The 10,633-nt window shown below is 40.5% G+C and overlaps 1 protein-coding gene across 3 annotated transcripts in view; it reads right to left on the reverse strand.

Moving 5' to 3' along the window:
* Positions 1-381: 381 nt before the first annotated feature.
* Positions 382-10,633, reverse strand: part of tmem260 (transmembrane protein 260) — a 34,514-nt gene continuing 24,262 nt past the window's right edge. For all 3 annotated transcript variants that reach the window (XM_015376121.1, XM_015376120.1, XM_015376122.1), the window contains 9 exons: positions 8,568-8,654; positions 6,237-6,345; positions 5,948-6,120; positions 4,322-4,493; positions 3,934-4,073; positions 3,212-3,388; positions 1,208-1,261; positions 872-956; positions 382-784 (listed from right to left, as the gene is read on the reverse strand). In XM_015376121.1, the coding sequence (XP_015231607.1) occupies positions 524-784; positions 872-956; positions 1,208-1,261; positions 3,212-3,388; positions 3,934-4,073; positions 4,322-4,493; positions 5,948-6,120; positions 6,237-6,345; positions 8,568-8,654 (1,258 nt within the window). In that variant the 3' untranslated portion in view covers positions 382-523. The remainder of the gene's footprint in view (positions 785-871; positions 957-1,207; positions 1,262-3,211; positions 3,389-3,933; positions 4,074-4,321; positions 4,494-5,947; positions 6,121-6,236; positions 6,346-8,567; positions 8,655-10,633) is intronic.

A 10,633-nucleotide genomic window follows, 5' to 3' on the forward strand; every position in this document is an offset into this window, starting at 1 on the left:
GTTACACAGATTAGCTTGCCTTGCCTAATGGCAGTGTCATGTTGTGGGTATGATCTTCAGCGAGGATAGGAAAGCTAGTCAGACTTAATAAGGCCATATGGACATTATTGAGCACAGATGCAAAACAGACTTTCCAGAATATTATTAATGAGAGATTTTAGAAATTCATTTTTAATTATTAATAACACAAGACTATGTGTTTGTTTTTCTTAATGAATCCAAAGGGAACATCTAGATGTTGTGGTTATATTGTGAAATAGTTCGACTAAGGCATGTTTTTTTTTTTAAAGGGTTGTCAGTAAAAATGCATCATCATTTTTTTTTTTGAAGAACACATAAAAAAAACAGAACAATGAAAAGCCTTTGTGACAAAAAATAAACATTTAATGTAAAGTAAAAAGACAGCATGTATCAAAATATTAAAGGAAGGATAGTTTGAAGTCTTTTCAACGGCACAATTGAGCACTGGTCGGTTCAGAGCAAGTTCTTGGTGTTTCATTCCATGCCGCTTTCAAGAATTCACTCATGGAGTTTTCTTCTGGATGTGGCGTAGTCTGTCTCTCTCCTTGAGCAGGTGGGACACGGCTGAGCGTATGGCGTCCGCCTGGGGATCAGTGGGATCCTTTTGCAGGTAAAGACTGAAGTGATGAATGCTGCAGGTCAGCAGTTGGTCCGGACTGTAGCCCCGGTGACCTGAGCGGAGCAGCCTCTCGCACGCCAGAGCAAGGTTCTTGTCCCAGTTTGGAGGGTAGTCTGAGTGGGCCCCGACAATTTCTGTATAGAGCTGTATATAACAGAGTGTCAAACAAATGGAAACAGTATTTGAGTGTGGGCATCTGTCTGATACACGTTTAATTAGGTTAAGGCTTACAGTGTAAGAAAGCTCAAAGAGACGCGCTTTCTGCTCTCCCTGCGTCCTCTCTGCCAGGTCAAACAGAAAGAAAGCTGTCTTCATCCTGAAACAAAGCACACAGGCTCAGGGCTAAGTGCTGGATGGATGAGTCATGCAGATCCACACTCTCAAACGCACCACTACGATAGAGTGACTTATGTAGATGCAGCCACCGAACAGAATGTACATGCAGATGCTCTACCACACCAGACTGGTTTATGGAGATGTTCCCGGTGCACAGGGTGCATAGTGACGCAGCTTTTTATGTGCACCATACAGGGACATCCATATATTCTGTGAAATGTTTTAACATACCTCGCTTGCCACATCTCCTCGTTAGCAACTCGCTCCCAAGATGCAGGATGAAAACTGTTCAAAGTCAAGCAAAAAAAAAAGAAGAAAAAAAAAAACACTTTATTCAAAGCAGCTTCAGGCATGCCTTTATGCATAATTCCTGTCACTATAAATGATAACTTTGCAGGTTTAAATCATGCATCAACATGAAATGAGTGAGCAACAATACCAGCTAACACATTAGACATGCAGTTAAACCACATCTGCCTTTCTTCGCTTTCCCGAGTGCAAAAGCTTGACCCCTTCTTCAAAAGAATATTTTAGCAGCAAGGTCTCTCGGCTAATATTTGGCTCGTGGCCATCTGCGGACACGCTTGTCGTAAGGGCGCAGGAAATAATGTCACAGTATTCAGCCGTGGATATCTAAGTGAAAGAAAGGCTGCTGGCAACAGCAGCAGAATATGGAGCTTTGACTAATTCCAGTTTTGACACACTTATTGACAAAATGCAATAAGAAACTCATTATTTTTCATCTTCAGTCTCATTTCAAATGGCTGAGGGCCTAATGTCTTGCTCTGGTTGAATTCACAAAGAGGAGGACTGCAGCAGGGAGAGCAGCGGATGAACTCAATGGAGAGAAACAGTTGGAGTCTGAGGAAGGGAGACCACAGAGACGAAAAGGAGCGAGTGGATTTATGTTGCGAGATTTGTCTTTTGTTTATATACAAACGCAAAAAGGACACAGGAATGGACTGATGTCCCTGCATACAATGGATTCATGGAAATAAAGTTTTATCAATCCTAATGTTTAAAAATCGCTTAAATGATGCAGTGCTGTCCTCCTCTTTCTCAGTCCAGTGAAGACTTTTTCTGAAGTTTTCTTAAGCTATGCTTTAACACAAGGAATGGGGCTGAAACAATTTATTGGATTAATTGATTATTAAAATAATCATCAACTAATCTACTAATCGATTAAACGTAACTGGAGTGTAGAGACTCTAAAACGTGTCTTTAGCTCCCAGAGCGACCCACCTTGAGCAGCAGTTATAACAAAATTGGAAAAAATAAAATAAATATTTTGCATTTATGACAAAAAAACTTTTTTGTCTGTCAATATGTTTTATCAGGAACTCCTCAAGTGGAAAAGTTTTAGTTTCACCCAGTTTAATTTCGTTAAAAGTCTTCTTTATGGGACCTTTGATTATCCGATTGTTAATCGACTAATCAAAAACATTATCAACAGATTAATCAATGTGCTAAATAATGGTTAGTTGCAGCCCTAATAGGGAACATGGCATCTCATACCTTAGAGATTTCTTTAGCTCTTGAAAAATTTACTCCAGCTTCAGTCCAGACCTCATCAATCTTCCCCAACACTTTCATTTGTGTTTTATGAACCTCTCAAGGGTGTAGATATCCTTTTTTTTAATAAAGCTTAAACTCAACTTTCCATTAAGATACTTTGATATAAGACTTTATGAGGCGACAACTTCTTTAGCAGTGACTTTTTATGGCTAATCTATGTTTTAGAGAATGTCAGTAACTGTCTGCTGAACCTTACTCTCCTAAGAGTCTAAGTAAGAAAGTTTAATTCATCCTATAACATAGATTTATAAATAAATATATTATTTTTTATTCTATATTAATGTGAATATATCTAAACATTTTCACCCTATGTGATTCTTGCATATACACGAGTTTAACTCTTTTATATTTACTCGAATTAACCTTTTACTGATATTCAGATTAAAACAGGATGAAATAAAACCGTTAAGTTTATAGATTTATCTAATAAAATTTAAATTAAAAGTAAATAAGTTTCACACAGCATTACTGTAACTCTATTATTAAACATGTTATATTCATTCATCAGTTGCTGTTTGTTACAAATAAAAGCACCTATAATCTGCTAAAGAAGTTTCACTTTTTCTTTCTGTAAATACAGTACCATGTGAAACGGCGGTTTTTTGACAGGTTATGACACTCCACTATAGTGATCATGGCTTTCTGTTTTTAAGCAGTCACCTGTTGTGTGGCTCGCTCCAGTTATAGATGCTGCGGGTGCGCTCAGCCCACCGTTCTGGGTGAAACTGCCTGTGAGCCGGGACCAGGTAGTCACACACACCCAGAGGCCAACGAGAGAAGCTATGCTCCCAGCTGGGATCTCCATCCGTCAGTCCAATGCAGGCAAATATGTCCCTCCTATGGGGTAAAATCAGGTGATTTATGATAGGAAACAATAAACATACAAGCATTTCCTCCAAACACCTTCTGGGTAGTTATATCCCTGTGCAGCTCACCAACCCCAGGGGTAATCCCAGAGGTCAGTACTACCCCACAGAGAGGAAATCATTTTGGCCTGTCAAACACTGCCCCCTGGTGGTGTTGGTATTAGCCAGCCACAAAGCAGTTGCAGGGTCTTGGATCCTTCTGGGGGAGCAGACACGAGAACAGGGAGCAGCGTTGAGTCCACCAGAGACCATTTAACCAAATCCAGTAGATTAGCTGACTTTTGTGGTTCATCAAACTCTTTTACAGCCTCAACAATTCAGTGGGCTTATCTTCTCCCTGCACTCACCGCTGTGTGGACCATCCCTACTGATCTCTCCTTCGTTAGATCACCCACTTGTTCATTTGGACCATTGTTACCCTCCCAGTACAGTTGCTCCATTTAACATCTTCCTATTTAGCTCTTCAGACCATCCTTCCTCTCCTCACTGCTCCCTCCCTGCGCCTCAGAGACTCACTTCATGTTGTTGGAGAGAAACTGCTCAAGACTGAAGGTGTCCTTTTCTTCACGTTGAACCGGGTCCCACCAGCGACCCGGAAAATGGACCCCAGGAAGATGCTGCCCCAGCTTGGACACATACCAAGAATATGTCATCATCTAGGAAAAAGAAAGAACAAGAAAGTCATGTAAATCAACATCAGCTAGACCATATCAAATATTAATTCTATTATCCTTTTTATCTAAAAGATAATTTTTATGATATTTAAAATGTAAAGCATTTGGTTTGTTTTACTAAAATGGGTATTTTAAAGAGTCTAAATGATTTTCATTGAGTCTTTGCTTTAGATTGGTGTAGGTAGAACAGTTGGATAGTGAATAGAGGCAACAGAAATGGAGGGTCTGACCTCCTGGTCAATCAGGCGGATATCAGGCCGGATGTCCTGGCAGTAGTGCAGGTAACGCAGAGAGTTTCCTGGCAGGTCTCCTCTGGTCAGGATGAGTGAGTCTTTTGGGAAGGAGGCCAAAAGTTCCCTGCCGAATCGCTCCACCACATTGTTACCGCTCTGGTCACACTCCCTGAAACGTTTGTCATGCATTCAATCATCATCATTCAGAAATAGGACCACTCTTACCTTTACTTAGAGGCCTTTATATATATATATATATATATTATACAGCTGTGTATGCTCATGTGCGTGTTCTCAGGGTAAGTCATCAGCGCACTCCCACCTTTCCTTCAAACAGCTCTCTTGCTGCCTATCCAATTGTAGGCAGACAGGTGTGATTGGCCTGACAGCACAGGCCACGCTCTGCTCGCTGATCAAAGCCGTTCTGTGATGGCTGTCTGGCACTCTGTGGCGCTCCTCTGCTGTAATCTGCATTCTCGGACAGCTAACATCTCAGACTGAGCCCTACAAATGGAATCTGCATGCTAACCGTGCCTCTCTTTAGCCTTTACTAACATGCAAGCAAAGGAAAAACCTGACATGTGGAGTTCAGGACTGTGGGATGAGGTGCAGGAGAAACAAATTAGGTTGACTCAGGAAAAAAAAACATGCATCTATGTGGGGATTTGTGGCAAAAGTAAAAAGAAAACAATTACTTCATTTTTTTCCTCATATAGTTTTCAATAAAAGTATTCATACCCTTAATCAGCCCCTATGACTCAGCACTTACTACAATCACCTGTGCTGCAATTACTGCTGCAGGTCGTTTAGGTACGTCTCGATAAACTTGATGGTTAAACTTCTGTTGTCTACCGTTGTTCTTCATATAGCAAAAGCTCAAACAGCTTAGATTAAATGTTTCAGATTTACTTTTTTAACTTGCCAAAAATCGGCATCCTATTACTTCCACTCCTTAATTATGTATTACTTTATAAGTAAAATACTAACAAAATACTAGGTTATAACAAAACAAAATGCAAGAAACAAAAAAAGCAGTAAATTTCTAGGTGAATAAAAGTGCATTTGTTTTGGTTCCATTGTAACATTTGCAGCAGGAGTACCGTTTAACTGAGATAAATGGCCAAAGATTGCACAGAATTAAAAAAAGTGCCTGCTGCAAAAACACAATTAGAGCCTGGAATTACCAATAGCCCGTGGAAGTGCAATACAATGCAGCTATAATAATTATGTCTACTGTGATACAAATCTTTGCTGTTGTAAAATTACTTCTGTAATTGTCTGCAAACTGCAAGGTTACAAAACTGAGTTGGAGTTTGAGCCCAAACAACATAGGAGTGTTTAACTACAAATCTACAGAGCAGAAATACTGTAGGACAGATGACTCTAAAGTAAAGTTCAAAGTGCTGACATTGCTTTACTTAGACTCTGTTCTCATTTAACTACCAAGCAACAATTTTAACTGTTTAATTTTCAAAGTTATACAATGTTTGTTTGACAGTCTGTTGTTTTACATCCATTAAAACCTAATTATTCCTGCTGTATTATTAAAGGCAGCACAGGCACATGTTTGTTTGCCTCATAAGTCAATGACAAATTTATTTATTCTAACACTGCTGTGTTTACCTGTGGTTGGTGTGACCCATTCGTCCCAGCAGCGCTAAAGTGAAAACCCAGCCGGCGGTCTTCCACAGCCCCCCATGTCCATGCCACCTCTCCAACTTAGTGTGAGTGAGGCTCAAACCAAGGCCGGCAAGCACGCAGACTACAGCGTCACTCTGGAGCCAGAAGCGCTCCACCTGCAGGAAGTTTAATGCATAAATATAAAGATCATATTTACTCAAGATCAAATGCATTTAATCTAAAAGAAATCAGCAAACATTTAGGCGGCTGAAATGTGACTATTGCTGCCTACCACTCCGAGCAGCAGAGGTCTGCTGATGTCCAGGTTAGCTCTCCAGGCAAAAAACAAAGAGTAGAAAATCAGCATTGCAGTCAGCAGCCGGGACACTGAGCAGCAGGTCCTAAAAAGGAAAGAACACCGATCATACAGGAATCAGAAATTTCATTCGCTTTCATTTTCAAGTAATCAATAATCAAATACGGTGCCCCATAAACTGCATTGTGCATCCTGTTTACATTTTTAAACTAAATCCTATTGCCTTCAGATGTAAATCTTGTTGGTCTCAGAGGTTGGGAACATTAGTGAACAAACAGCACCATCAAAAAAAGAATGATTGCAGCAGAAATGGATCAATTTGTGAGGTAGACTGAGGCAGAAGTACTGTATATAAAGCAACATCCAGGCTGTTGAATTAATACTCGCTAAATGAACAGAGTTTGGCACAACAAGCAATATAGGAACACAGAAATCCTGATGAAGAAGGTAATAATCAGACCAGAGTAACATTTAACCATTTGGCTGATGTATAAAACTTCACATCAGTGTTAATTCTATCCTCATGGTAAAACATGGTGGAAGCAGCTTCATTCTGTGGGAATGATTTGGTTAAGCAGGGAAGGGAAACTGTTTACATTTGATCACTGCTGCACTTTATGGGTTGGAAATGTTCTGAAAGCTGTAAAAAAAAAAAAAAAAAAGTTGTCAAAGTCTAAGGGGAAATTGTCCAAAGCTGACCGAAAGTAACCATACCATTTTGAAAGACTTGCTGGAGCATTGCAAACATGGCTACGCTGGAGGACTCATCTGTCCACACCGTAATTAACTCGGTTTTAGCTAAAATAGAGACAATTTCTTGTTTAAAAAAGGAGCAAAGAGAAGCACTTTTTGCATTTGTAGATGGGAAAGATGTCTGTGCTTTTCTTCTTCCAGTCTTTAGAAAAATTGAGATTACTCAGATTATTCCACTAGTTGTGAAATCACTCAAAAATCTGCAGATGAATCATATCGACGATTGGCTGAAACCGTATTATGGAAGGCGGGTACTAGCTGGCACGTCATCCAGTCAGCTCGAAGTATTGTACTAAACGTCCCTCCTTTTCACGGACAGACTTGATAACATAGAAATCCACTCAGTTCTACACAGATCAATCTGGCTACCGCCAGGTTAGACAGAAAGTTGAGTTGAGATAAATTTAGGGCTGTTATGATATATAAAAAAGAAAGAAAGCAAAACCTGCAAGACTCAAAACATAAAGGATGCGTGGTTTGATAAAAGCAAATCCATGTGTTAAAATGACCGTTCAAAGACCTTGCCTAATTAGGATCTAATTGAACATTTGTGGCTCTCCATCAATCTGACTGAGCTGATAATAATTGTATTGAAAGGAGGTCCAACAATTACACACCAAATCATTTAAATTCTTTTGCACTTTAAAGTTTCTATCATCACTGTTTCTACACAGAACTACTGTATGCTAATGGTAATATACACTTGTTTGGCAAACGATTAAATAATCATTAATGCTAACAGGGTACTTGTATATTTTAGCAAGCTAAGAGGTGCATGATTGATTTCTAATGCAGACTGAGTCATAAAGAGCTGCTGCCAGCCTCTGAATCACAAACTCATTACAGTAAAGCTGTTAAATATGCTTACAGACCAGCAAAAAAACACACTGCTCGTCATCTGAACCTGAAAAAACGCTCCTTAGTCAAAATAAGCTCCGCAGCAATTAGATGCTGACAGTCTCCATCAGCTGGTGTTTTATATGCAAGTTTATTTGAAACATTTACCTTCATATATTTCTACAGTTTTGAAATTTACCTCTAAATTTTGAAAAAGAATTTCTTGCATAAAAACTTAACTGTAACACAGTATGGGTTGAAAATTGCATTGCTTCCCTTTGGCATGCCAAGTGTTGACCTTGGTCTTCTTCATGTGTTTGTCTGATTTATCAAAGTTCACCTCAGGAGAGGGGTGGAGCTGAGAACGGATGGAGCCCTGCAGAGCTCCAGGGCAGCACCAGGCTTTATCAGCACCACCCCACAGACCCGGGCAAAGCCACCACTGTAAGAAATTACTGGATCCCATCATCACATACACACAATGACTTACAGGCACATGCAAACACTTTTCTTTTTAATACAAAATAAATATCAACTCCTCTCCATCTAAAAGTGGAGCGTGGCGACAGCTTGACAGTGAAGAGCTTCAGCTTCCTTTTGTGCTTTTTTTCTTCAGGATCAACGTTTTGTCAGTGGTTTTTGTTGCAGTCTTTCACTCCAGAGGATTAAATATGTGTTTGTTTGGTTGTTTTTTTTTTTTTGCAATCTTGCTCATACCTGTCCCACGAAGAGAGGAGGAGGCCTATTCCTGCCAGAACCAAAACGGGAGGAGAGAGATCCGCCAAGCAGTGGTCCAGCTGGGCCCTACACACACACAAAAAAACACACACGTGTTCTGATATATGGAGTGTGATGGACACCAAAGACGAGCTCAATTAGCCTAATGTTACTGAAGTCAAGGACAGCAATTATCAAATGCCCTCCTTCCCTTATGAAAACAAACTCCCTGGACTGTGTGCGTCTTCTTTCAATCGGATTGACAGATACGAATGACTGTGTCATCCGTCCTCGGCAACCCTGCCCTCTCCTCACAGCGCCTGTCATTCACAAAGCGCTAGCTCAGTGCAGAGAGATAGTTCCCTGCCTCTTCCTTAATACCCATCTCTATTTGACAGCTTATTGAGTCTCTATATCTCCCAATGAACACAGTGTGTGATGTGCTCACGAGCCTGTGTCTGTGTGAGTGTGCCTCAACGTCTCCGGCGGGTTTACGTCTCCAGAGCGACATGCCTGTCATGTTCGTCTCTTTTCCCCATATTGAAGGTGTGCGTGTCCGTCAAGCAGCGGGGGTGATGGGAAGGGGTGGGTGGCTGGCAGAGGGGGGTCCTAGAGTGAACCCCCCCCCATATCCCATCAGTTGGAGAAAGATAGCAGCAGTGGGATGACTGCAGCGGTGGTGAAGAGCAGGAGGAGGATATTTATTTGTGGGGAAAAAATACAATTTCTCCAGCTCTGCTGCAGTGTTTGTCATCACAGCTTGTCACGGTTCACCACTAGAGCTGAGTGATCAGTTCTAACTGCAAGAGAAACAGTACACAGCGTTTTTTTGGCCCATAAGCAGGTTGAGTTCTTTGATGGGAGAGAGTGGAACAGGAAGAACAAAAGCTGCCAGACTGAGCAGGGGAGGAAGAAGGGATGCAGCACCGACTCTTGGCTCTCTCAGAAGATTGGCGTGTCTGCAGTTAAACCTTAGTAAACCACCATAACCATGAAGCATTGAGTGGCTGCGTCCTCCATCTTCAGACCTAAATGTGCTCTGAGTGTGCCTGAGATCAAAGCCTTTACTTTACTTTGCAGCTTCTCTTTTGCTCCATTTTACATACGGAAGTTAACATAGAGTTAGACTCTGGAGATGAAGCAGGAAATGTTCATTAAAAATTCTATATAGTCATTTATTATGATTCAAGTAAGTTTTCCTTATTTTATCAGAAAACACTAAGCAATTTTAAAACTTATAAGCACTAAACTGTTTGGCTATTTGACATGTTACAATCAGAAGCATCGGCGTATATAACTGGGATTTTCTGTAATACAACAACACGTCACTTTATTTTTGGTAAATTATCCAACATTAAACTCAGGAAACAGTAAAAGAAACAACAATAAAACAACAATTTACCAAAAAAAAGGAATGATTTGAAGGCTGAAGCAAAGCTTCACAACACCAAGTCCCATGTTATTGTGATGTAGACAGAAAATGATATTCAATATTTTATATGCAAACAGAAGTATGCATTTCATTTAAATTACTTTTTCCTGCAACCACTGATGAAAGTCCTTTAGGGTTTTTAAGCCAGTGGTCTCAGTCTGTTTGGCTGAAAAGCATCTGAACAGATATTTTCCAGACTTGCAGTATAAACTCTAACAGAATGAGGGCTGTAATTTGACTGGTCCATCCTAAGAACTAAGACCTTACATTGCAGCCCTGGCTATGAGGAAAACGCTGCAGCCATCCCCATTCCTTACTGCATGGATGGTGTGTGAAGGGGGATTATAAAAGACCAGATCTGTAGTGGGGACCACTAAAATCCTCCACATAAACTCCGAATCTTTATTGGTCCTCCAAAGTCAGTATAAGCCACTTGGTTATGAATGTAAGTTAATGTATCACATAAAATCCAATCAAAATACAATAAAGTACACTATATTGCCAAAAGTATTTGCTCACCTGCCTTGACTCACATACGAGCTTAAGTGACATCCCGTTCCTAATCCATAGGGTTCAATATGACGTCGGTCCACCCTTTGCAGCTAGAACAGCTTCAACTCTTCTGGGAAGGCTG

This window comes from Cyprinodon variegatus, unplaced genomic scaffold (assembly GCF_000732505.1).
Source record: "Cyprinodon variegatus isolate N-32 unplaced genomic scaffold, C_variegatus-1.0 Scaffold129, whole genome shotgun sequence".
Lineage (NCBI taxonomy): Eukaryota > Metazoa > Chordata > Actinopteri > Cyprinodontiformes > Cyprinodontidae > Cyprinodon > Cyprinodon variegatus.